General features: G+C 41.4%; 1 protein-coding gene across 2 annotated transcripts; it reads left to right on the forward strand.

Moving 5' to 3' along the window:
* The first annotated feature begins 1,416 nt into the window (after window positions 1–1,416).
* On the forward strand, window positions 1,417–26,692 carry SLC15A1 (solute carrier family 15 member 1). 2 transcript variants are annotated; one of them, XM_085057388.1, is made up of 23 exons: window positions 1,417–1,560; window positions 4,933–4,955; window positions 8,196–8,289; window positions 8,367–8,508; window positions 10,674–10,793; window positions 10,957–11,056; window positions 11,301–11,391; window positions 13,052–13,135; window positions 14,234–14,316; window positions 15,454–15,540; window positions 16,548–16,637; window positions 17,864–17,908; window positions 18,015–18,044; window positions 18,166–18,254; window positions 19,450–19,531; window positions 20,290–20,415; window positions 21,741–21,890; window positions 22,280–22,326; window positions 22,952–23,062; window positions 23,217–23,316; window positions 23,729–23,875; window positions 24,711–24,818; window positions 25,802–26,692. In XM_085057388.1, the coding sequence occupies exons 1-23, from the start codon at window positions 1,557–1,559 to the stop codon at window positions 25,988–25,990; spliced, it is 2,142 nt and encodes a 713-aa protein (XP_084913514.1). In that variant the 5' UTR covers window positions 1,417–1,556; the 3' UTR covers window positions 25,991–26,692. The 2 variants fall into 2 exon arrangements, with proteins under 2 accessions (XP_084913514.1, XP_084913515.1); XM_085057389.1 differs by lacking the exons at window positions 1,417–1,560; window positions 4,933–4,955 and adding an exon at window positions 5,759–5,892.
* The last annotated feature ends 646 nt before the right edge of the window (window positions 26,693–27,338 follow it).

Consider the following 27,338-nt stretch of genomic DNA (forward strand, 5'->3'; position numbering starts at 1 on the left):
AACGCAACACTGCCTGTGCTGTGTGGCCATATATATATATCCCACTGAGAAGTGATATATGACTAGCATCAGCTGTGTCAGTGAAGCTTATACAGCTAGATTTATGTTTCTTACGGGAGAACTTGCTATAAATATAGTTATAACCACCTACTCATGTTTTGTCTTAAGAATTTTTTCATAAATTTTAACAGTCAGAAGTACAGGTAACTAAAAAGGGGTTAGAGACCCTTTGAGCAGACTACCCCCATATAGACACAATTCAGGAAATCCAGGTTCAGCTGAAGCTCTGTATCACAAATCAGAGCAGCCTTCTTTAGCACCTGAAGTGCTGACTGTAGATATTCCAAATTGCAATGCATTGCAACGCTTGTTTGATTTGTACCCAAGACAAAATGAACCTGTTCAGCAGCCAGGTAATTATTAAGTGCACGCTGCAGAAGATGCTATTGGATTGGTTGCATAAACTAGAGTGTAACACTGTGTATTCAAGCCTCAAAGAAGGAGTTTATTATTCTTTCAGAAAATTCTTTTTTGGCAATGTCTAGTAATGTTTTGCTGTTTCTGCATTCTGAGCTCATTCAAGTGTTAGTAATGTGTAGCTTCCCTAACCCACTCTTCTTGTTGGCCTCACACTCTGGCTGCTCTTCTCACGCAAATCTTCTCATCCATTTATTTCACATACATGGCTCAGTAAGGCTCAGGCATGAAACATACATCATGTTGTGTTGATGTGCATTCTCCCAGATTTCCCTGTGGTTTGGTGGCACAAATGGCACACAGGACAGATGTCTGCTGTGGACTGACCAAGGGATGAGCAAACTGGGTCATACAAACATAGACTCACAGAATGGTTTGGGTTGGAAGGGACCTTAAAGTTCTTCTAGTTCCAAGCCCCTGCTATGGGCAGGGACACCTTCCACTAGACCAGATTCCTCAAAGCCCCATCCACCCTGACCTTGAACACCGACAGGAATGTATCCACATCTCTGGACAACTTCTCAGAAGCACCAGTTCATGGGAGCCACAGGTCAAAGATCATCACAAACCGGGGGCAGCAGCAGTAGAGGAAATGTTTCCTTGGTTTAAAAGAAGGAAACGAGGCAGAAAGCTCCCCTCCACACAGCGTGTATTCCGCTTACTTGCTTACCAAGTTTTCCATCGCGCTGTCAACAACAAAGGGACAACGTTGGGCGTTAGCACTGCACAGCGCTCGGTTCAGCTGATGGCACCGTCTCGGTGCTTCCTGCCGGACAGAGAAAAAAGAAAGCCCCGAGCAGCAGGTGACATCCCTCGTTCAGCCGCCGTAAGGGTAGCGGGCGGCAGCCCGGGCGGGTCAAGGCCAGGTGAGCCCGGGATGGCTCCCGGCCACAGCGACAGCGACCCGCTCGCCGCTCCCCGCCCCGACACCTGCGCGGCACCTCCCCGCAGCACCCGGGGCCAGGCGGGGCCCCGCAGCCGCCCTTAAAGCCCGGCCGCCCCCGGCCGCTTCCTTCTCTCTTTCCCTCCCTCCTCCTGTCTCCGAGCCCCGAGCGCTCCGGCGGCACCGCGCCGGCGACATGGGTAGGTGTGGCGGGGTGGGATGGGGAGCCCGGAGGGGTGGTGTGCCCCGGCCGCGGGAGGGATGCCGCTCCGGGATGACCGCCGCGGGATCCTCAAGGCGCTTCCAAACGAGGCGCTTCCAAACCCCCTGACCCCGTGGCCGAGGGGTCCCACCCGCACAGGGCTGGCTCTGCTGCTCCGTGTCGGTCTGAGGACGTCCGTGGGCACTCTCTACTCTCCCTCCGGGGCAGCTCTCCCTCTGGCAACGCTATATCCTGGTTTATATGAGCCTGCCTTGAAACCCGAGTGAAAGCCGAGCGATGGTGCCTCGGTCTCTGTAAGCTCTTTAGCTGAGCCCCTGGCCGGTAAGGTTCATCCTACACTGCACTTTTAAGGCATGTGGAGCTTAAGATCTGAGCACAAGTTAAATGTGGTGTTTTTCACAGATGTTAAATAATGCCATTTTCATTGAGAGTGTTTACCTAGGGTTGACCTAGTGTTTTTTAAATACATAGATATACAGCTGGAAGATTCAGATAAGGGCAGAACCCATTTAGCTAATTAATCCTGAAGATTTTTACCTGTCTAAACTGGAACACCTAGAAGTAGAGGTACAAAAGATGGTTTTTTTAAAAAAATGTATCTCTCCATTGCCCCTTGTTGGACCTTTGGTTGTACGGTGTCTGAGCACACTGGTGTCCCTTGTAGCAAGCAGTTCCAGGGCTGGAGAAACCTTGTTCATACAGCAAAGGAACATGAAATGCCCGCCCTCCACCCCCCAAAAAAACCAACCTAAGAAAGTTCCATTGCATCTTCAGCAAGCAAATCTGTGTTCTGGGGACAAGCAACCAGAGTAATGAGCAGGCAGAACTTGTCAGTGGTGCTGCCCAGGAGAGAAATGGGGTCTTGTTGGCTGGGGCAGACAACTAGGAAAATGATGATAGCTCTGTGAAGAGAAAGAAATAGGATGCAGCTGAGCCTGCTTATGTGGTAGCGGGCTTGCTGCATTATAGGTTAGCTCAGATAGTTTCTGTGTTGGTGTTTTTCTGGGATAGCAAGGTGTGAAGCAGGGACTCCTGGAGGGGATGTCCTGATGGTAGCCACATCTTGTGAAGGTGCTGTAGGGCTGTTCCAGGGAGCAGGCAACAGGCCTGTCTGTGCACCCAGTCAGGTGTCAGGACATTAGGTTTACTCCGGAGCCAGAAACATCCTAGGTGACAGTATGGGTGTGTACAGATTTATTGTGGCCACAGACAAGAAGCATTTAATCCAGGCAGAGTTGCTGTGATGGCTGCATGGAGCAAGGCAATGCACTTCCATATTGTGTCACAGAATGTGAGCTGCAAGGGCTGCAGCATCCCACTATACATCTCTGTGACTGCAGGGAACAAACCACACTGGTGGGAAGGGGCTGGAGCTATAAGCCTGCCCCACCTGGCCTGCAAGGTTGGGAAGGAGAGAATGGCCCATTGATAATTACTTAGATGTGGTGCTGAAGCCAAGAATTGGCTTTTGACTTTACATGTCTTAAAAAATATTAAATATTTTAAGGGAATACAAAGTGGACAACTGCTTAGAACTTTATATCAAGAAATGCAGAGCCCTTCAGTACTTTGTGGTGAAAGTGATCAGTTCTGCAGGTCATTCTTTATGGGGAAAGAATAAGAGGGGCTGAGGGTTGCCCCGAAGAGGGACTGTTCCAACATGCCACTGGCAAACCTCAGATTTATTGCTCAAAATGTTGGGTGCTCTGTGCCTTGTAGGTTGAAGCCTGAAGCTGCCTGATAGCGGAGTCCTCAGTTTAAGTGCCAGTGTTGAAAGGTTGGCTTTAACGCTATCTGGAGTTTCCCTGACCCCTCTGTAAAAGGACAATACAGGGGTAAAGTCAAAATGTTTGAGAAATAATAGTGTCTTTTGAACACTTTGCCTCTCTGGTGTCCTCTGTGTGAGGTTTTTTCACAGAGGTGATACTTTTGCCATCAGGAAAGCAAAAAAACCCCAAACCCAACCAACAAGATACTAGATATTTTTTGCCCAAGGCTTAGCTAACAGACAGGAATGGGCTGCCCAAACTGATTTTCTCTGTACATGTTATGAAAAACTGGCAGTATGATGCATGTGTGCTGCAAAAGCCAGCAAGAGGAAATAACCAATGAGCTGATATGAAGGTATTGCTAGCACCTGGGTATTCTTCAGTGTATCTGCTCATGTGGGTTGTGGAAGGGACATTGCCAAAAACTTCAATAACTTGTGTGCCTGCTTGTGCCCTGAACTGAGTGTGTTAACACTTTCAGAATGCTGCTTGCTCACTAGGGAAATATATTCTTGAATCACCTGCATAATACTACTGTCTCTGTTGTGAAGGTACTTGTCCACAGCAGTGAAGGAAAGAATCAGCATAATCTGTTGTAGTGATTTCTGAAAATTGTTTTATTTAGTGTTGTGTCGAACACTATAGTGTTGCTGTCAGCTGTTTTCATCTGTTGTGAACTATGGACTAAATAATGATTTTGACAAACATGTTTTCTTATAGAGATCCATTATGGGCAGACTTGATTTACAAGCAGGGATTTCAAAGTTCACATCCTGTACTTGGTCTTATCTTAATGATAGTGAATTTGCTCATGTGGGTTTATTGAAAATGTTGACATCCACTGTGTGGGCGTGGGGCCTTTATCTGACACAGTGAAAGCTCAGCCTTCAAGCTTGTCTCCTGAGCTGAGGAAGCCCTGCAGGACTCTGCTTGGAATGCTGCCAGGGGTAGAGGGTCTGCCAAGAGCAGCTGGAAGTGACTTCAGGGCTGCAAGCAGCTGTCTGCTCTTGCTGCCCTCACTGGGAGCCCCCTGTGCTTCCAGGTCTTCCCAGGTTGATATTCAGGTTGTGGGAATGCCTGCTAATGTGGATCACTCAGTTGGGCTCTATATTCAGTCCCCTATAAGTCCCTCTTCAGGACTTAAAGAACCTTTCAGGACCTCCATCCCTGGCAGGGTATCTGAGTCTATTCCTTAATCTTGACTTGCCTTTAAGGTAACATCCCCGAGAGTGAATTGTAACAAGATTCATCATCTGTGGATGGCTGGTTTACCACCACCTTGCATGGTGTGTGGTGAGCAGCCACGGGATGCTTTGACTCATCAGTCCTTTTGAGCTTCTCCTGGGAGTGTATGAGTTGATGCACACCCTGAAAAACCAAAGGCTATCAATGGATGTTTCCCTAATAACTATGAAAGGTTTCCCTTTAATAAACTGAAAATTTTCTCACCCTGATCACTACTGTGTTTATATTTCATTATTTATTTAGAGTTGAACCTTTTTTGAATCTTCCATTGGTTTTAAGGGAGTATTACTTATTAGTTTCCATTAACTTGTATTTTGTTTTTTTTCCCTCCACAGGTACAAGAACTACAGAAAAGTCGGTAAGTATTGTTTTTCCTTATAAGAAGTTGCTATGCTGACTCTCTTTGGGTTACATTGTTTTGGTAATGTTAGCAGTGCCCAAAATAAAAATCACCCTATAAACACACATTAAATGTATACAATAATAACTTACTGGCCAACATGTGCAAAAGCAGCTTAGTAACTTATTAAATTCTAGCTAAGCATTAGTTTGCTCACCACCCTGATAAAGCGTCTGCAGAGCCTTTGCTGAGTGAGCAGACAGTGGCAGGGAGGCAATTGGTCCCTGGAGCCCATCCTTCTTGGGGCTGAGTTATCATCATCCACTGCTCTTGAATATTTGAACTGTTAATGATGTGTGTCTCAGCAACTCTATCTGTGCCTTTGCTTTCCTTATCTTGCAAGATTTTACTCCACAGACTTTCCCTCAGTTTAGTGGCTTCCTCAGCAGCCAAAGTCAAAGCTGTGCAGCAGGGTGATGGCATCCCCAGGGCAGGGCAAGGTTACAGAGGGCATTATAAAGCATAACCTTCAGGTTACCTCTTTGGTGGTGGATTTGGCTTCCTGACCAATGAGGGTAACAGCAGAAAAGGTTTTGGGAGATGTGTGTATGGGCACATGTGTACTGTAACAGAGGACAATACAGTGCAAAACAAGGACAAGTATTCATCATATATTAGCAAGGATTAATGGCACAGTCTCCTCTTGCTTGTAGCATCGTGGGAAAACAGAAGGCCTGCCAGCTTGGAAAGACCCAGGAGCTTTCTCCTGCATGCTCCTGATCATGCTCAGCTTAGATGTGACATGCAGATCCTCTCCAGTTCAGGGGCAGCCAGTAAAAACCCACCACAGGCTGCTGTGCTGGCATGGGAATGCGGGACATCTCCACCGGGCACATATGCACTGGTGGCTTAAAACAAAAATCTAGCCCTGCTGGATAGTGATCTCCCCAGACCTGTACGTAAGACCTTCCTAAAGAATGAGGTCTTGGGTAGAGTGGTGGTGTAATGACACTGGGGAGATTTGTGAGAACCCCAAAAGGGTTGAAAGATTTTAGTGAGGTTTCGTGAAATTCAGGTGGGGGTGGGTCCTACCAGCTCGTGGGCCAGGACTGCTTTGTTTTTTTGTTCTCTGTAAGCAGGACAGACATGGGGAAGTCCTTGTTCTGCTTCAGGGACAGACATTCTCTCCTCTCCAGCTGGTCTATTCCCAATTACAAGCCATACACCCTGGGTTACTGTTCCAGTAGCTAACTTAACCAAAACTTCAGTGTGTGGCTCTCCATCCCATGACCATTTGCATGGCTTAGGGGAACACTGTGGGGACAGGGCATGAAGTGTTCTTCTGTGTGAACTCCAGTCCCCCAACACCTGGAGTTGTGTTGCTGTTGAGCAGCTAGCAGAGTAATGAATGCATCAGTTCTCAGTGGCAAGAAGGAATGACCTTTATTGTTTTGATTTCATCACATATATAGAGTTCTCAAAAGTCACCCAGATTGGTCAGTCAGAAGCCTTCCCCCAGGCCTGATTGGCCAGGCCTGCACTGCCCAAGTTCTGGGACACTGTTCCAATAACATCCAAACTTTATTTACAAAACACAAGAAAACTTCTCATGGGAAAAACCTGTGCTAGCCACAGAGTTGTGTCCAAGTTGCGAGTAGTTGTCCAAAACTCTTGCTGCCTTCAGCTGAAGGAAATGGCAACTTCAAGTGAATTTTACCTAATTTTGGGATACATGTGAATGGTCTTCCTTTGGAGGCACCTCTTTCTGCTCATGGAGGATGTGATAAATCAAGAGTGACAAGTTTATGTTTAGGACTCAAATTTTGGATGCTCTAAAACTAGAGCAGTTCCACCTGGGTACTTGCCTCAGCTGAGATTAGGTTCTTCCAGGGAAGCCTCCTTATCAACCCATGGGTAGGATATGAAGTATGTACTTGGTTCTGCCAATAACAAAGGTCAACATTGTTCAGGCTACTCAGGCATCCTCACAACTGAGTCAGATCAGTCAACAAGGCTCTTGCCACTCTCTTATTTTCATTGCTTTTGCAGTATTCAAAAAAAAAGCCTATGGTAGCACCCAAGTCTCCAAGTGTTGTGTTGTTTGTTGAGGCTTTGTGGGAGACACTGTCTCTCCAAATTACTTGTGTCAGGCATTATTTCCCCATCTAAGGTTTTTTCCTTTTGATCTGCAAAGTTAACATTGTCCTGTTTCACATGAAATATAGATTAGTTTTAGTCCTAAACATTTGCATCCAAACGATGCCATTTTTTAAACTAAACTTAAGCATGGAAAAGAACTGCTTTGCCTTTGGAATGTTCTGAAACTTATTTAAAATCTGATTCTTTGCTACTTACAGGGCTAAACCCATTAAAAAATATTGAAAGGGAGGATTATGTTTAAATTGCATCCCCATTAATTTTAATAAAACATATATCATATATTTATCCACTAAGACAAGTAGGTGATCAGAGGTTAAGCTTCCAGTTCTAGTGACCATATCAGATTTGTACCTGATGTACAAATCTGTACATCAGCTTTTTACTCTTTGTCTCAATGGCAAGAACTGTGACACAAGCTGCGTGATGATGACCATGGATATGCCTGTTGCAGCAGGGGAAGGCTCAGTGAATCTGGCAGCCAATGCCTTGCCATTTTAGACTAGGAATGAAGTCCATTCTACCACCAGGTCTGAAGAAATGAAGGATTCTTCATCAGGCAGAGCCTTTTTAAGGATAAGGAGTTTTCCTGAGAGACTGGCTTAAATGAAAAGTTTAAATGTTCATTTGTCTCAGCTACAGGTGCTGAAAAATAGCCCTGGTCTTCTAACTGGTGTACTGCAGGAGTTTGGCATTGAGTGTTTTTTATTTGCTTTGGGTTTTGATTATTTTCTTTTTCCAAAAACTTTGGCTTTTTGCATATTTTTAGATACCAATCAAGATTGCCATAAGAATTACATGCTGGAGACCTCAAATGTGCACAGTGCAACACTTGAAGGTCATTTATAGCATCGCTAAAGGTCTCTTGCAAAGGGCAGATGAGAAGTGTGTAGACCTCTGGGGACCAAGAGGGGAAAGTGAGAACTGACTCTTGGTTCAGTTAAACTACTGTCATCCCACAGAAGCCCATGCAGCCTCCAGACCCTGAGTACCAACCCACTCCCACTGAGTCCATGTTGAGCTTGCTGAAGCTGTGGGTTGCAGTGAAGGGTGTCGGTCTGGGTTGCACAGCTCTGAGCTCACAGTGTCTCTTGCCTCCAGTCGCTTGTCTCCAAATGCCGTGACTTTCCTGTGAGCATCTTCTTCATCATCATCAATGAGTTCTGCGAGCGGTTCTCCTACTATGGCATGAAAGGTATGTCCCTTGTCTCCTTGTGCTGACCTTTAGCCTGACTTGTGTTTGTAACCTTTTTTTTGTTGTTCTTCCTACAGCTGTGCTCATTTTGTATTTCAAATATTTCCTACACTGGGAAGACAACCTTGCCACTGCCATCTACCACACATTTGTTGCTCTTTGTTACTTGACACCAATCCTTGGAGCAATCCTTGCGGACTCTTGGCTGGGAAAGTTTGAGTGAGTGTTTCCTCAAAAAGCAACCAAAGATCTTGAAAGCTCACCTGAAATCAGTGTTACTTAAACCATCACCTAAAACAGCAGCTCTGAACAACAGCTTCAGAACTGGTGTTCACTTCTCCAGGATAGTTTATGTCACAAAAGCTTGAGGTTTTAACTAATTCAGCTCAGACTTGAAACTGCACTGTGAATTAACAAATGCTCCAGTTCTGCTAGTTGGTTAAGGATAGTAGCATGCTTTCCCAGCATGCTGCATGTTTTTCCCCTCACCTGGACAAAATGTAAGCTAAACTAAGGAGAGCATTACCAAGCTGTGAAAACAGATACCAGAGGTTATAATTACATAGGACAGTCTCTTCACCTGTTGCAGGTAAAGAAATAGTGAATTACTGCATTATCTGATGTTAACTGGGCCTTAGAATAAGTTTTAAAATACTGTGTTATTTCAGAATTTACAGAGAGGTCCTACTGAATAGCAATTTTTTCTTTAAATGATGACCTCTATGTTTTTAGCTGCAAGCTAGTTGGTCAAGACAGTACCACTAAAGTGCTTTGAAATGTAACCAGATTATTTCCCACAGCTTTATCTCACTCTCCTTTGCTGATGTTTTGATTCTGATAGAGTTTACTTAGCACGAATAAGAGCACAATAAAGATTTTATGGAGGGTTATGAGGCATGAATGTAAGCAGGCTTGCCAAAGGTCTCCCAGAGATTAGAGATGTGCTGTGCAGTCAGCTGCACTGTGTTCTCCCACTGTACTGACAGCCTTTGGGAGCCCAGGGCTGTGACCACGACTCTGTGTGCTCTTTGCTGCAGCTCTGAGCAGTGCAAACTCACTGCAACGAGCTGGATGTCTTGCAGATTGCAGCCTAAATATACTGTGTACTTGCTTATTTAGATGGTGTGGTTAATTTTTTAAATTTATTTTGGCTTTTACTTGTTTTATCAAGATGAAACTTTGCAGACCTTGCATGTTGTCTTGTTTGGTACTTGGATAAAAGACCAGACCTTTAATAGGAGCTTGTTAGGATGGCTTACACAAGAAAAAAACATGCTTTAGAAAACAGCATTAGGGTTTAATGCCCTAAAATGCAGCAAGGTGTCACAAGGAAGGCTCAAACAAGAATTTTTTTAAAAAGTATATGATAAGAGGAAGAGAAGGCTACCCAAGCACTGTGAAGCACTCTTAAAGGAGAGACTCATATCTTCCACAGTCCATGTACTTTGTGCAATGTCTGTCAAGGAGCATGCTGGGACCTGCTCACATACTGTTGGATGTGCAGCTCTTGGGGAAAATTGTTGAGAAATCATAGTTACTTTTTTGATTGTGTGTCATCCATGCAGTGCCAATTATGTAAGTCTTTGCAGCAGGCTTATAAGCCTCACAAATGAAAACAAGAAGTTTCACTCCTGATCAGCTCAGGTTCAACTTCAATTGGAAAGTTTTCCCCAGGCTGTTAGGCAACTAAAGTAACTATATGGAAGTGCTATTAAAAAAACCCATTCAAATTAATCTGTTAAATATCATGAAACAGCAAACTCATCATTGCTGCAATCTTCAGTGCTGTTCTCACTCAGATCTAAGTGTAAAAATGTTGGTACACTTACAGCTGAGAGAGTGGGAGCATAGAGTTGTCCTTCATAACAGAATTTCAAGGGAATTTCCACGTTTGAAGCAGATTTTTAATTTTTTCTTTTTTCTTTACTCCTGCAACTGTAACATAAAGTAACATAGAGAATGTTTAATGATACTTAAATCAGTGTAAATTGCCTATTTCAGTGTTGCAGAGTAGTCCATTTGAACTTTGGCATTCTTGAGTTGATTACTAAAAAGGCAAGCCCTGAAGATATTTAAGTATTGCCTGTGACCTATGACACCTATGGAATCCATTTGTCATCTTGTCTTGTTTAATTAAATAAGGTTACCTAAAATAATAATAATAAAATAATAGAAATATTGTGGCAGTGGTGTGTGGGCAGATTTTTATCTGATAGTAGCTTCTGACAAGTTCAGGCCATAACTTATTGTATCTGTTAATTGTTTTCATTACCATGAATCTTTAAAATAAGCAAAAATTTGCATTACTCATGTAATAATCTGTTTGCATTAGGTGTAATTGTGTTAACATCTCTAAGAAAATGTAACTCCTCTCTTGACAACAGGACCATTGTCTACCTGTCCATTGTCTATACAATTGGGCAGGCAGTCTTGTCTGTGGGCTCCGTAAATGACCTGACAGATCACGACTGGAATGGCACTCCTGATAATCTATCACTGCACATGTGAGTTGCCTTGTACACACTTATTTTTTTCCCCCAGGGTGGTAAAGGATGGGACAGCTTAAATTTATGCTACTTGAATTTCAACTGTCTTTCAACTAGTATATTATGTATGCTTTAATAATGAACACAAAATTATTTCTTTTTCTTTTCTCCTTTGTTCCAGTGCTCTGTCCATGATTGGCTTGATCCTTATTGCCCTTGGTACTGGTGGGATCAAACCTTGTGTGTCAGCATTTGGTGGAGATCAGTTTGAAGATGATCAGGTAACAATGTCTTTCAAATTTTCAGTTATACAGGTACTCTAACTTATGTTTAACTATTATAGTACTCTAATAATATACCTATTTAGACAGGTGCATTACTGCAGTGTTTTCCTGGGGAGCTGAAGAAGGAGCTAGTTAATTACTTGTCTTGAACTTTGAAAACAAAGTTGCTGATTTTTCGACCTAGGCTCATCAATGTGGTTCTGGCTAAGCCTTTCTAAACATCTTTCTCTTTTTACTGTAGGAAGAGCAAAGAGGTACCTTCTTCTCTCTCTTTTATTTGGCCATTAATTGTGGAAGTCTCATATCTACTATAGTCACCCCAAATCTCAGAGGTAAGGCCACATGTTTGTTTATAATTGTTAAACATCAGAAAAGGAGTGTTGGGTTCCGCTCCAGTTAGGTTTAAATCAGAGCTATTCTCTCACAGACTGGAGTTATCTAGCAAATAGTCTTCAGTGTGTCATCCAGCTTCTCACAGATGAGATACTTTCAAAAACAAGTCAGTTGAAACCTTAATTACCTTTAGGATCAGAAGTACTAGATCTGAAGAGACATGCTGGAGCTAGCAACTTATATGCCTAATGCATGTTTCATGTTTTATGTTCTCTTTTTCTTGTCAAGGATAGTGTGATCCTAAACAAAACCAAGCAATTTGCTAACTTATGTGCATATAGATTTCTGTGGCAAGCTTGCACAGATGGTCCTATATGGATGCATTTGCCAGCAGTTTCAGGAAGGCTGCTTTTCTCAAAAGAAAGGAAACAGCATGTGAATTCTGGAATAACCCAAAAGCACTGGGCTGAAATTCTGGCCTTTGGTTTTCTTTATTAGAAAAGTCTGTGTAAAAGAGTTTCAGATGTTTGCTTAAAGCAAATTCTGTTTGTTCCCAAAAAAGGAAGAAGAGGTGCATAAGGCACAGCATGTAGTTTACTTCCTTGCTAATAGAGGGTGAAAACTACCTTGGAAAAAAAATTACAAATTGAGCTAAGGGAAGTGATAAACTGTTTCCCCTGTAAAGGTTTAACAAGAAGACTCATACAGCTAAATCAAGACGTTAATTATCTGCAAACTAACATTTTTTTTCCAAATCATACTCTCTAATTCTCTTAGAATAAGTATGGTGAAGAATGTAACAATTTTTAGTCTTTTATTTTATACTGCTAGTAGCTATGTTCATATTCTGAGCATCACGTTAGGATGTGTGCTTGAAGTCTACAGAGTCAAATCTGTGACTAATGCCAAAGAGGGGAGGGGGCTGGTGATTGGGGGCTTTTTCAACAAGCTACACCTACATCATTAGCATCTTTGCTTATGAACTTATTCCATAACTTTTGTAATCCAATTCCCTTGTCACTAAGGACAGGCTTTTGACCCTTCTAGTATAATTCTTCATGTCTCAGATTAAAATAAGATGTAAATTTCCCATGAGGAGATCCTGAGAGGTATTAGACTGTTTGGCCTGGAGAAGAGAAGGCTAAGGGGAATTTTATCAAAGTACATAAATATCTACCTTCATGGCAAAGAATGAAGCAGATGGAGCCAGGCTTTCCTCAGTGGTATCCCATGCCAGGTCAAGAGGCAATGAGCACAACCTGAAACACAGGAGGTTCCCTCTGGACAGCAGGAAACACTTTGTCACTGTGAGGGTGACCAAGAACAGGCTGCCCAGAGAGGTTATGGAGTCTCCATCCTTGGAAATACTCAAAAGCTATCTGGACAGTCCTAGACAACTTGTTCCAGGTAGCCCTGGCTGAGCAGGGCACTTGGACCAGATGACACTCAGAGGTCCCTTTCAACCTCAACCATTCTGTGATACATTCCCCTTTCCAATAATGAAAGATAAATTGGATACTGATCCTCCACTCTGAGGATGTCAGCAGTCAGGTTTGTTGTTCCCTAATGAGTTAACAGTGAATGCAAAGAACAGAAACCATACATAAAACATCAGCAGTGCTGACTGAGACTTTTATTTTATGTTACTTTTTGATACAGCTACGGAGTGTGGCATTCATACAAAACAGCGATGTTACCCGCTGGCTTTTGGCGTTCCTGCTATCCTCATGGCTGTTGCCTTGGGTAGGTGAATCTGTTGCTATCTTGTTGCCTTGGTAATTAGATGATAACCTCAGAATAATGAAAGTGTGATAGATATCTCCAGGTATTGACCTCTACCAATACCTGATAACTTCTGCAATTTTGGACATGCAGTTTTTTCTTGCATGGGGAGGTGGGTGGGATTAATCTGAAGCACTTACTTTTGCAGAAGAGACTGATTTACTAGGAGAGTCTGATGGGGCTGGGGTCAGGCATGACTATATCTTTGAATTTTACACGTTATGTAAATTACTGCCTATATTTCTTGGATTACTGGTGTGTACAAATAGATCTTTTGAATGTAGGGTGAGAACTCTCAGCAAATGTGTGTTTTGGACATTATCTCTAGTCCAGGATTATAAACTGCATGAGGTAATTGTCTCAGCACTGGAGAAATCCCATACTCAATGTGTCAATACTTCTCAAACAGCTGTGTTTTTACCAGCTGTGCCCTGAGCCTTACTGCTGACCAAGAAACTGGGGGTGCCATTATGTGCTACAGTATCCCTCATGCTCCTGGTCTTTTGTGGTCCTGACTGGGAGCCCACCTGGCTACCAGTGGCCTCACCTTGCCCCTGTGCCCAGCCCGGGTTGGACAGCAGCTGTGGGGGGTTTGCCTGTGTGATGCCCTGCCCATGGGATGATGAGGCTGAGCAATGTGCCTGGGGGCAGAGAACACCTTGGTGAGTCCCGCAGTTCAGGCAGAGCCTCCTCCTGTGTCCCTGTGTGATGTGAGCTGCAGCATCCTGAGTGCCTGAAAAGGAGCCCCTACAGCAAGGCCAGGGTCAAGGTCCTAAATGGTCCTTGTTTTGACCATCCCTCAGCTGAGCTAACCTCCCACTGAGCACTTACCATAAGAGTTTCCCAATGTAGTTTTTTGTCTTAAATAGAAGCAATCTGCTGGTATTAATTGATTTATCTTACTGTATGATAGCATGTGAATAGGAAATTTCATTGCTTCTTAGGAGGCTTACTCCCATCCCTTGATCAACTCCTTGACTTACAGTTTCCATACTAAATTACTTGCCACTATTTTAATTTAATCTCGAGCTGCTTTTGGTTTCTTTTTGCATCTTGTAGTTGTGTTCATAATTGGAAGCAAAATGTACAAGAAAGCTAAACCGCAAGGAAATATAATGCTTCAAGTTTGCAACTGTGTTGGAGTAAGTACTGCTTACATTCCCCAAACCTTTCGCAGCAATTCTTAAAACTGTTCTGTAAATGTGCCAGAATCAGAAATCTGTCTTAATATGAGGAAAGTTTCTGAAGTTTTTTACTTTATTGCAGAAGGCTTCTTACTGACACCTCCAGATTTAGATTGCCTTTTTATGTATATCTTGATTTATATGTGAATTTTTATACAAAGGAAACACAAGGTGTCAGTGTTAAGTAAAAGCCTATGCCAGCTTCTGGGAGTCATTCCTTCCATATTTGTGCACCTTTATGCAGCCCTGTACAAAGAGACAAACATGTCTTGAGCTGAGTCAAGAGCAGATGTACTAGTACATCTTATCAGCAAAAACTTATTACTTATTAAAAGAACATTATTTACAATGCAGAGGTTTATTGATCGCCACTGCATTAAGGAAGTTTGAGGGGTTACACATCAGTGTGATCCTGCAAGGACAGCAGTGGAATCTGCATGAATAGCACAGCATATCCCAACTTTGCTATGCCTCAACTTTGAGATCAGATTTATTCATGTATGAGCTTCTTCATCCTCCACACAGATCTGCCAGCAGACCTTTAAACAGCCCAGCTTATCGCCTATCTTGTAAGCACTGTCAAAGCCACATCTCTACAGGTGACTTCGGCCATTGCTTACAGTGCTGCTCCTAAGGCCCAGCCTTGCATGTTATTTTGTGCAGAAAATCTTAGGAGTTCTTTGGGACTATAATTCAATGTCAAGGTGTGAGACATACCTACAAGATGCAGCTTCTCATAGTAAAATGTACTCTTACAGCCATTCAGCTCTGAACACCTGTGCATATGCCACTGCTCTATATATTGTTGTACATAAGTAAATCTGAAGAGGGCAGATCTTCCAGCTTCTAACAACAATCCACGTTGACAGAGATTGCTCTGAGCTGTTTGGTCCACCTAATCCCAAGTGCACACTCTGCTGGATATGTAGTGTGAGGCCTTAGAAACAATATTCCCGTAGATGACTGGAGCAGCTAACAGAAGTCAAGTCACCTTTAGCACCCTCTAAACACAAGCCAGGAGCATCATCTCTAATGACAAAACAGTTTATTTTAAATATTTGTGGTGCCATTAAATGTAATTCTGTCTCTCTGCAGTTTGCCATCGTAAACAGGTTTCAGCATCAGGGCAAGGAGTTCCCCAAGAGAGAGCACTGGCTAGACTGGGCAAGTGAGAAGTATGATGTAAGTACTGTGGGAGCCTCCTCTGCTGTGACATCCCCTGACCCTCAGCTTCTCTCTGTCCACTCTGATCCATTGCCAGATGCACTGGGCAAATAATTTTGGGCCTCTCCATCCTTCAGTAGGTGATCAGTGCTCTCCTGGCATTGCAGGTTATCACCTCAGCTCTTGTGGGAGAAAGCAGAGCTGTGTGAGTCAATGCTCTGGGTAATCATAGGCTGTCCAGGGAAATTCAAGGGAAATGAAAAAAAGACTTTCCCTTGCCAAACAAATACAAACATTTAAGTTTTTGGGTTAGGAAAATAGAAGGAATTATCTTTCCTTCTTAACTTCCTGTATCTCATGGTAAACTGGCCTGAAACAAAATATGCTGGTGTAGTGATTGCAGAGGGGAAAAGGGAAATGGTGCTGCCTGTCATGGTTAATGCACAGGGCCATAATATTTGTCTTGGTATGAAACATCAGCATTATGTTTTGGAATTTCAATTTGAGAGGGTAAACAGTGCATCCTCTCCAGCCTCAGTACAATTGCTTATCATGACTCTCAAAGCCTTGTATCACATAGTTCCCAACTTGTCCCTGGGCTGCTATCCCCTCTGCCCTGTTGTCAATGGCAGCACAAACCTTAGCCTGTCACCTTTATTTTCCTTTTGCCTGTATGCTTTGTTCATGTGTGAAATTCCTCAGTTGCCTATTGTTCAAATGCCTCCTTCATAGAAAAATAAGGTGGCACTAAGTGCTGAATCTCAGTGTACATGCAAAAGGCCCAGGTTTCTCTAGTATCAGTCACCTTTAATCAGCAGCCCTTCCCACACACACAAGCAGACTTTGTACTCTTTTAACAGAAATCATCAGATGTACCCACAACATGCAAAGTTTAATGTGTGGCTAAACATTACATGATGGGTCTTTACCTGCTACTGTGATGTGAGTAGCAGTCTGAAACTCTCCTTTTTTTTCCCCTTCCTTTTTAAAACCAATTCCTCTTGTGTAATTTTTATTTACTGCAGAAACGACTGATTGCTCAGACTAAGATGGTGTTGAAGGTGCTTTTCCTTTACATCCCTCTCCCCATGTTCTGGGCACTTTTTGACCAGCAGGTAAAGTGGAAATTGTTTGGCTTGGTAATTAGAGCTGTATACACTCTACATACTCTGAGGTCACTAGTCATCAAGATGCCTATGGAGTGTGGAAAAACAAAATTTTTAACCTGGTTTTATTGCAAAAGGTAGTTACTGAGTCATGTCAGTACAGAATGATCTGCAGCCAGGGGTAATCTCAGTTTATCTGAGCACACCCAGGATAGATTCAGTGACTGAGGCCTCTCCAAATCTTATATCAGCCTGGGACTCAGGGCATCAAACAGTAATTTAAAGCTTCCTTAGTGCTAATGTTCCTTCAGTTGTCAGTTGTGAGATGAAATTTAGGGTCCTAGTGTAAATTATCTAGAGAACCAGGGTTTAAATGATCTGGATGCCAGTTTGCCTAATCACTTTCACCTTGTTAAAAATCCCTTACACCTTCAAGCAGAAGTATAAGCCTATAATTCCTATTCACTTGGTGGGCTGGGTGCTCAAGACTCATGAAAGCAGCATTCATAGTTAAGCGCTGAAGTATGAATGTCGGAAGACGTTTGAGAGAAGCAGGGGTTGAGAGCCTTATCCAAGTCAGATGAAGTTAGGTCCAGACTTCCTATACCCTACTGCTTCAGGCTAATGCCCATGAGCTGTAGCTGTCAGTGTGGCCTGTCCCATTTAGGCAGCTCTGCTATGAAATTCAGAGCTCAATGAGTAATAACTCCCATCTCGGACAGCGATGTGTCATGGGTGGCTGAAAGCTCTTGCAACAGATGCAGCAAGCAGCATTCTTGTCTCATTCCAGGCTCAGATCTCAGCCTGGCTTGTCTACAACCTACAGGCAGGTTTTTGGGGCAGAGGGCTCCAGGCAGGTCAAGCCCTGGCTTCCACTGGCTCTGGGCTGTGTGAAGGAAGGATGGATGGGTGGGTGGTGTGGGCTGCTCAGGATCAGGCCGGCGGCACAGCACACGGCAGTGCCCTGCACAGGATGTCCCTGCCCTCTCTCCAGCTGATTTCTGCATCTTATTTTCTGCTATATTTCACAAAACAAGTAATTGAAGTGGAATGGGCCATGAGGCTCACTTTGTTCAAATGTTTACTTTGCAAAGCAAGAATACTCCCATAGCAAGCTAGATTTACCTTTTGTTGTATTGCATGTCTTTTCCAACACTTGACTTATGAAAACAATTCAAAAGGAAATTAAGAACATTGATTTATTGTGACATCTAATTTTTTCTTCTCTTATTAAGGGGTCAAGATGGACGCTGCAAGCCACAGCAATGAATGGGGATTTTGTAGGTTACCTTTTATTCCTTTTTTTTTTTTTTTTAATTAACACTTTTCAAACCACTTCTATTTGTTGTCATAATATTAAAAACTATTTATTTTTTTCTTCTCCAGGGTATTCCAGTTCAACCAGACCAAATGCAGGTACATTAATTTTCTATCTGCCAATTTAAAGTACTTCTGAAAGATTATATACATATTGCCCTTACTTAAAAAAAGCACTTTGAAAAATACTGATCTTTTTTCTCATGTTTATCTTCCCCAGATTGTGAATCCAATCCTGATTGTTATAATGGTCCCAATTGTAGATTCTTTGGTTTATCCTTTAATCAAGAAATGCAAGATCAATTTTACGTAAGTTGATGTAATATTCTGATTTCAACAGAGGCTCATTTTAGTGGTTTCTTTAACTGGCTCTTCCAGCCCTAAAGTAACAAGAGCAAGCATTCAGCTAAGGAGGAAATAGAAGTGTATTTTAAATGCATTAATATTTTACAGAAATTAAAATATAAAAATCTAGAATACTGCAAGTGGTATGTGGAGGCATCACAGATTAGAAGAGGAGAATCTAATAGTAAAGTAACAATGCTTTTCAGTTAAGGACAAAATCTTCTGATTGCAGGAGAGATGATCTTGATTGTTTTCCATATACCCCATGTCTACCCCCTCTCTCTCCTGAAGAATATGAAGTAGAAATACTACACACATCCTTAGCATGTGTCATGTTTTGTGCTTAAAAGTAACTGAGACACAAGATGTTTTTTCTTCAGTCTCAGCTGGGATTCTGGCTCACTGGATGCCTCTAGGTGGAGCTTTGGGGGTATTATACATTATTTTTTAATGTTGGTAATGAAGTGGCTAGCACTTGCAAGAGTGTTTGGAGAGGCAGAAGAGAATACAGTTCTTAAAACAATTTTCAGAGAGCTAAAGTGCAATGCTATTTCTCCATATAGCTATGAAAAATCTAGGGTGTGTACTGTGCTGGGAATAGTCATTCATTTGTGGACATTCTACACAGAATAAATGATGCCATAAATGAAATATATACTCTAAATCTACCCTGCAGCTTAACTGCCAGTAGATGTCTCATAATTCAACAAATTTCCTTGACTGGTTTTGTTCAATATTATTTAAACAGCAATTATAGCAATATGGAGACAAGTTGTTACTCTTTTTTTAAAGGCATATCTTTTTGTCTCCTTCTTGTTTTACAGCTAACAACTGTATTGGATTGGGTTTTTTTATTCCTGCAAAACCAGATTTTTTTCAGGAAGCTAATAATTATGTTCAGTCAATGTTAGAGCCCAGCAGATGCAGAGTAACAGGTTATTAAGATGCTGCAGGAAAGATGTATTTCCTGATAGTGTAACTATGAATTGAGAGGCACCCAGCTTAGCAGAACACTTTCTGTAATAACATCAGCCCTTCAAATGGTGATAATATGCTTGCTGCAGCCATTTGAGTTTACCAGCGTGGAAAGAAAACAACAAACAGCTGAAGCTTTGAATTAACACTTCTCTTAAATCTCACGTGTCTTTTGTTGTGCTAGGCCCCTGAGGAAGATGACTGTGGGGATGTTCCTTGCCTCTATGGCTTTTGTTGCTGCTGCCCTTGTGCAAGTTCAAATAGATGTGAGTTCAGCACCATGCGAGTCTTTACTGTTAATATTTAGTTGTTAATTCATGGGGGAAAAAAAATGTGTTTAAGGGGAAAATGAACCAAGACTTCTAAATTTGGAACCAATCACACAAGCATAGAAGTAGGGGGAAGGGAAATACATTGCAATACTGCAGTTAGCATAGTAAAATTAACTAGCAACAAACACCATCTTGCAAAACATCTCATGGTAGTTAATATAAATTATACATTAAAGGCAACCTCAGTCTTTAAACTGAGACTAAAAGCTGAAAATCAGACATTTGCTTCGCCTACCAGAGGGCTGCTTTGTATGTTTGACCTCTTCTGTTATTCAGCTGGAGGTGAAGTGTGACAGTCTGGGATGCACCATCACAGCATGAGCAAAGACGACACTTGTTGAAAGAAAGATTTGTCTCCCTTAACTTTCCTTGCCCCAAAGGGAGGTGCCACGCCTGATGCAGAGGATGCTTTCCCCTGTAGCTGGGACATTGGCAACGCCTCTGGGTGGGGATCCATTGCAACCCAAGATCTGAATAGCTAGCTAGAGGTGTCTGTTGTGGGTGAGAGACTTCTTTCCTAAGGCAACTTGTGAGACTAGTAACAAAACCTGATTCAAATTTCATCCCTCAGACAATCACAGATCAACAGGTAAATGCTAATCTTCAACATGAAATAATAAAGATTACAGTAATTACAGTAATTTTTCCATGTGACTGAAGGCACTGATTTTACTTTTTTTTCTGTCCTGTAGAAAACCTATCCAGTTTTCCCTGCAGCTGGGCAAACTCAAATCAGATTAATGAACCTAGGTATTTTTCCTGCAACAGCTCAGTTCCAGCCTCAACTTCAGACTGTAGATGTCGCACCTAATGAGGCAGTAAGTAAGGGCACATGAGAAATATTAAAAAAAAAATTGAATTAATTAAAACAAAAAACAATCTAATGGAGTAAGTAAAAGTCATTCTTTACTAATGGTTCAAAATGGATTATTTTCTAGGATTTTTTTACTCAAAGAATTTTAGCAAATTCTTTTTTTTTCTTTTTTTGTATTGTGGAATGGATTGTTACTGAAAAGACAGTGAATGAAGAAATGGTAACTATGTCAATATTTGAAGTATTACTAATTTGTTTTGACAAGAGTGGGGTTTTTTCCCAAGAAAGTCTCATAAACTTAACAGTTACTTGGAACTAATTGAAAATTTCACTCTTGTTAAAAAGGTTCCATTTCTTAAAAGCAACCCCTTCCTTCAGTAAATGTCCCTTCAGCTCTAGCGTGTCACTGCTATTACTGTGAGGGATGACTTACCTCCGTGGAACTACTTCTGTGGCTACATCATACATTATGCTTCAGATTTTGCTGCCAAAGAATTTTTTCAGGTTCTAATACAGCACAGCATTGGTAGTTCTATTGACAGCAAAATGTGGTGGCTCTGATGGATGTTTTTGATAAGGGATGTTAGGAAGGGTGTTCTCTGACAGCCTGCAGCTCTATTTCCCTTTAAGAGGAGAGATCCTACTCCAACCTCCTCCAAACTTGCCTCACATGGAAACAGAGCTGTGAGGAGAAGATAAAGGCACCCAAACCATATCCTGACAGGTAATTGATGTAACCATGGTACATACCTGAAAATGAAAGGTATAAAATTATCTATTCCCTATTATAGACATTTTATAATCCAGATGTGGATTATAAAGTGCTGTTGATAATCCTATAAAACAAAAGGTTTGTTTTGGTATAGCACTAACATGTTTATTAATGATTTCAGTATTTTATGTTGATTAAATGTGTTTAGAATATTTAGAACATGTCTCTTCTCCTCTTTGGAAAACACTGCATCGGATCTTATGCTACCTCTGTGGCTAAATAGAATTTTACTTGGTAGTTATGGTAAGCCTGATTTATCTGGAGCAAGAAATAAACAGAAAAATATAAAACAGCTATTCCATAATGCTTGTGGGAAGCTCATGTAACTTTGAAGCCTGAGTACTAAATTAAATTAATGAAAAATAATTATCAAATTGAATTAATGCTTCATGTAGAAAACCTAACAAAAATGAAAGTTAGGGGATGTTTGTGATATCCAGCAATTCAGAAGTAAGCCATGTGTAAACTTCTGACTCTCCTCAGAGCCCATAACATTCCCTCAAAAGTGTAGACAAATATGCAGTTGCACAGAAATTCATGGCAATTTGTCTTCGTAGACTGGCTACATGACATTTGAGACTTCTAAGCTGCAATCAGTACACATAACCTCTGCATTTCTAAATACAACTGAGCGTTTGAATCTGACAGAGGGACAACGTTACACTTTGGCATTTAAATGGGATCTACCAAACATGAAGACTAATCTGGTAAGTCTGCTTATTTCTTAAGATATACATGCATGTTTTGACAGCTATCTATGTGGAGTGTGTGAAGGTGAGAGGACAAGCTCTGGATAGCTTTTTTCCTTTGTCTTGTTTTCTGTCTCTCCTTGTCTCTGCTGTACAAGTAAGACTGCTGAGCTATAGAGAGTACACAAGGATGTAGTTAAAAAAATAGCAATTTACTATTTACCTTGACAACTACCCTTTCCCCAAGGCTTAGATGTGTGGTCATACAGTGTTTTCTGGTAGATGTGTGTGCTAGTAGAATCTTAAAGAGGAAGGTCTGGAGTCTTGCTCTGAAACCTCTCTTAATTCCCACTGCATATTTATGCTGTTCTCCAGTGACATATTTTCATAATGATCTCTTCCACCAGATATCAGATCTTACATCAAAACCAGAAGAAGGAAAAAATCTCGTCAGGTAGAGGTTTTATTTGTGTCTCAGTTTTGGCAGTAGTGAGACTCTTTTCAATCTGTCTTTGGGTGGACTCTTCTTGTTGACCATAGTTTTCTATACTGTAGGAACTCACCTCTTCCTGGACACTTCATTTGATGTTTTAGGGGATGTTATAACTTCTGAGTCATGACTCACTTAACTTACCTTGCACACCTACTTTGGGTGTAATTTAGCTAAAACTGGAAGTGTGTGCTTCATTCCATTGCCTAGTATTTTATTGGACAAATGGCATAAATGACATATCTATACCTCCTTTTAAATCTTGGATAAGAAGTATCTTCCTACTTCTCCTTTCTCTGCTTTTCTTCTACATCTCCCACTTGCAGATGCATTACTTACTGGTTTCAGTAGTGACTTGCTTTTGATGTTCTCCTAAGGCAGTGGGCTGATGGGGGTCTAACTTGCTTTTTGTATTAGCTACACTTTAAGAGATTGAGTTCTTTCCAAAACATTAACTGATTAAAAAAAGAAGTATTAAATGGGAAGATTTGATACATGTTGTGCTGCTAATATATAATTAAAAGTAAAACCTGTGTTCTTTGACTTATGCTCATTTTGTGTAGTATTTAATCATTTTTCCATTTTAAAGGTTCATAAATGATTTCCCTTATACTGTCAATGTTACTATGGATGATGAGGTTTTTGGAGTACTGCCTCCTTTTTCTGTCAGTAATTACAGCGTCGTTGAAGGACGAAAAGTGTAAGCATTTTCCTTTTTCCTAATTTAACCTCTTAGACATACTTGTCCTTGGGAAAAGGGCACAGATTTTTTTTTTTAATATATGTAATGCACGCAATTGAGTACACCTATGGTCTGAACTGTGGGGTTTGGGATTTTTTTTTTTCTTTTTCAGGCCATATCTCATTGAGGCTTCGTGGGATCGGTACGACTCTTGTATAGTTCATTCAAAGAAATTTGGATTTGGCAGTGCCTATACTATTTCAGTTGATGGTGTGAGTTGCCACTCTTGTTGGATGGACAACATAGAATTACTTTCCATGTTGATACTTTTCGTTAATTAAAAAAAAAAACAAAAACAAACCACTTCTGGAATTATTCCTCTTGCCTTTAATTGTATATATGATAGAATTCTGGTATGTTGAACAGGACATAAACCCATAGTTATGATAATAACATAATGCAAGAATTCATGATCACCACTTAAATCTTTAGCCCTTGTAGACACTACAGATTTGCATGAAGTCTGCTGTAAAAAAACCTATACTTCATAATTAGATATGAAGTGCTTCATATGCAATATTTGTTATCTACCCTGAACTTTCTATATGATTATAGAACTGCTTAAAATGCCTTTACTGTGCACACTCATTATTACTGTTCCTAACATGCTATTTTAATTTCCAGTGTACTAACTACACACTTGATGTAACAAACTTTGAAGACATTGCGCCAAATACAGTCCATATGGCTTGGCAGATCCCTCAGTATTTTCTTCTTACATGTGGAGAAGTAGTGTTCTCTGTCACTGGGCTGGAGTTTTCATACTCACAGGTATGTATTCCTCTTCTTGTGTTAAGAATCTTGGTGCAAGTTAAGATCTTCTGTGATCTCTTGTTTTTAAGTGGTGGTTCTGCACTGCTGCTTTGATCAGCTATATCCCTCACAGTTCCCTAGTAGGACTGTATAGGCTGATGCAAGCTGGCCCTGTTTCACTAGGATTTGGCGTTTTCCATGAAGCTATGATGAATTATATAATTTGAAGACTTGACTACCAGTCCTCAAATTTCCTTCTCACATGTGACTTTCCATTGAAAATAAGTGCAACTGTACTGCTGCTGTAAACCCAAACTGGAGAGCTCTCAAATATAAAACTAGGAAGTACTGACACCTTATCTCCACATCAGTTTACTCCATAAAGCATTTATTAGCAGTTTAGTTATATACTTTCAATTCCTTTGTCTTCTGACTCCAGTTTGTTAGCTGTGTGTATTTCTTCTCTTAATTCTGAATCTAGATAATGCAGTGATGGGAATGTTGTAGGGTGTGGCTTGCTAGGTGATGCACTCAATTTCTTCATGTCATGCGTGCCACATGTTACTGAGATGTAAAATACACCTGTTAGTTACTCAGTGTGTATCAAGTAAAAGGTGTTAGAGTTAGTGTGCTAGTGGTCTCTTGCTCCTCAAAGCCTTCTCCAGACCTGTTTAGCTCTCTAGAAATTTTTTATGTAAAAGAATTTACAAACAAGAAACCCCAACAACCATCAAAACCTACCAAACCAAGAAATCCTCTTCCCTGCAGAGAAACTGTTTATTGTAAGGTAAAGAATACAGTAAACATCAGTAAATAAGGGATACCACCGCAAGTTAAATGTCTGTCTCTACAGGCCCCATCTAACATGAAGTCAGTGCTGCAGGCAGGATGGCTGCTGGCTGTGGCTGTTGGTAACATCATTGTGATTATCGTGGCTGGGGCTTCCACACTCGACAAGCAGGTAAGCATGTGAGCAGTAGGTGTGCTGTTATATTACACTGTGAGAAAGCAGTTCTAATCCAAGGGAGAATCATGGCAGATAATACAAATAGTTCTTCAACAAAGGTTTCTACTTACCTATTGTTTGCCATCCTTAACTCTTGTTGTCAGGCTCCTTTGCTTGCAAGCAGCAGTTTCTAGCATCTCGGCAGTAAATTTCTTCTTATGGTGTAGAGAGTCTGTGAACTTTTCAGCTGAAATTTTCCATTAATGGAGTTAAAAGCTACCAAAATTCTGTTAGTTGCTAATTAGCCTTCACCTGCATCCCACAGCCTTACCACATCCCTCCTTCTTACTGCTCTGTTGGTTTCAAACCTCATTCTTCGGGGCACAAGAACTGTGGCTCTCCTGGTAAAGAGCACTTGTACAGGACTTCGTATTTCTTTGTGGCTCTCTAATGAATTAAAGTGGCTCTCTGAGAGAGGGAAGAGCTTGTCTGGCAGTCCCCAGTTTCAGCTAAGTTAAATCAGAAAGAGCATGACATAGCTGCTGAGGCTTTTCAGGTAGAGTTTCTGGTCTTGATCTCTGCCCACATTTATGGTCAGTAAGTCAGCAGTAAAAATTTCTAAGTGGAAGCAGAATCAGTGCCAGCCTGGTTTAAACTGAGATTATCTGACCAAAAGGAGGGAGGTGAGTTTCCTTCTCAGTCTTTCAATGAATTCCCAGTTTCTCCAGGAAAAGGATATTGCAGAATTTTTCAGCATTCACAGAATTTTTGTCTTTTCAGTGAAGAGAGAACTGCTGAAAGAGCCTCAATTCTGAGTTGCTTTAGTATGTATTATATGCATTGGTACTTAGTCCTGTAAGCCATATGATACTCATTGAATATACTCAGTTTCACGTTCTGAGTTTAGTTCTTGAAAATACTAAAATGGTGTAATACTCTTGACAAATGAATATTGGTGGATAAATTCTGCTTTTTTTTTTTTTTTCCTCTTTTTACAGTGGGCTGAATATGTGCTGTTTGCTGCCTTGCTGTTGGTAGTTTGCATCATTTTTGCTGTCATGGCTTCTTTTTATACCTATGTTGATCCAAATGAGATTGAAGCCCAATTTGGTGAGGAAGGGAAAAAAAAAGACAAGAAAGCTCAAGATGACAATATAACGGAAGCTGAAGTTGATTCTCGAATGTAAAAGCTGTATTCAAGGAGCGCTTGTAAATTATGGAAATCCCATTCACTCTCCCTGCAGTAAGAGGAATCAGGGTATCAGTAATAACACCTCTGGACTACACATCTTGTGGGAGACATCAAGAAAAACTGTTTTAACTTGAAGTGCAGCCTCTCTAGGGAAGCAATTGGAAAATATTAGTCTCTCTCTTGTACTGAATGTGGTATCCTGAAGAAACTCCAGCAGAATTTGCACTCTTAATGTACCTCAATCTTAAATATTATAGCATTAGAATATTGAAATTAGACTTGGAACTATTGGACCCTGTGAAAAGATGTATTTTTATACTGCATTTCAATTTTATATCATGAAAGAAACAAGACTTGTCAAGAAACAGCAATTGAAGCCCAGCTCTCTGCCCGATCACTCTAGCATCACTGTTACTTAAAAGCAGCAGGTCACATGTGCCTTAAATTCTTTTGAACTTCCTTACAGATAATGGAGCAAAGCTCTGGCAGTGACCAGATTAAAATGTCTGTGTTCCAAGTGGCAGTGACTTGGATGTGCACTGTAATGTAATGCTTTATCTGCCTGTTAACTATCCATTTAACCCCTGTTATGTCTTTAATTAATATCAGAAGTGTCCACTTGGGTAAACCGATAACAGCAAATGATCTTTGGAATAAGCAAGAGCAATAAAACTTGTGTTATAGCTAACTAAGGAAAGTGTTTTAAGAATATGGCTTACAGCTGTATGTTAAATACTTGCTACCACCTCTCTGCTATCGTATTGTACATGCTTCTTCACTTAAGGCTAATGGATCAGTGTTGGTCCTCTCTATCTTAATATACCATAACACCCATCAGTTGTATGGCAGGGGCGACTAAGTTTTGCTGCTTAACAGGACCTGCTCCTGTAGTTCTGTGGTCCATGTCATGGAGTGCCAGCGGTCTGCATGTTGTTTTGGTAATTCTTGATTTTTAAGGTCTACGTCCTACACTTTTCCAGCAGCTTGGACTCACTGGCCCTTCCAGTAGCCTGGCCAGACTTTCAGCTGCTTTGATAGCTGTCTTCCAATACTCTTATCCTATTTTACAGCAATCTCATTTTGATATTTGCAAGTGCTGACACAGACCTCCATGTTCAAGCAAGGGGTGTTTTGCTCGCACTGTGGATGCAGGAGCCCCTGTGACCCCTGTTCCCACTGGAGTTGCTGGCACCTAGGCCTCCATGTGCACAGAAAATAGAGTCCCACACCCAGGAAGACAGTTACAAATGGAGTTTGAAAAGGCAAGTCCAAGGTGCTCCATGCTTGTGTTAGAGATAGTCCTGTTTCCCCATGGACAGTAATCCCCTCTTGGTCTCTAAGGT

Source organism: Lichenostomus cassidix, chromosome 1 (genome assembly GCF_008360975.1).
Source record: "Lichenostomus cassidix isolate B80296 chromosome 1, HeHo_3.0, whole genome shotgun sequence".
In the NCBI taxonomy this organism is placed as follows: domain Eukaryota; kingdom Metazoa; phylum Chordata; class Aves; order Passeriformes; family Meliphagidae; genus Lichenostomus; species Lichenostomus cassidix.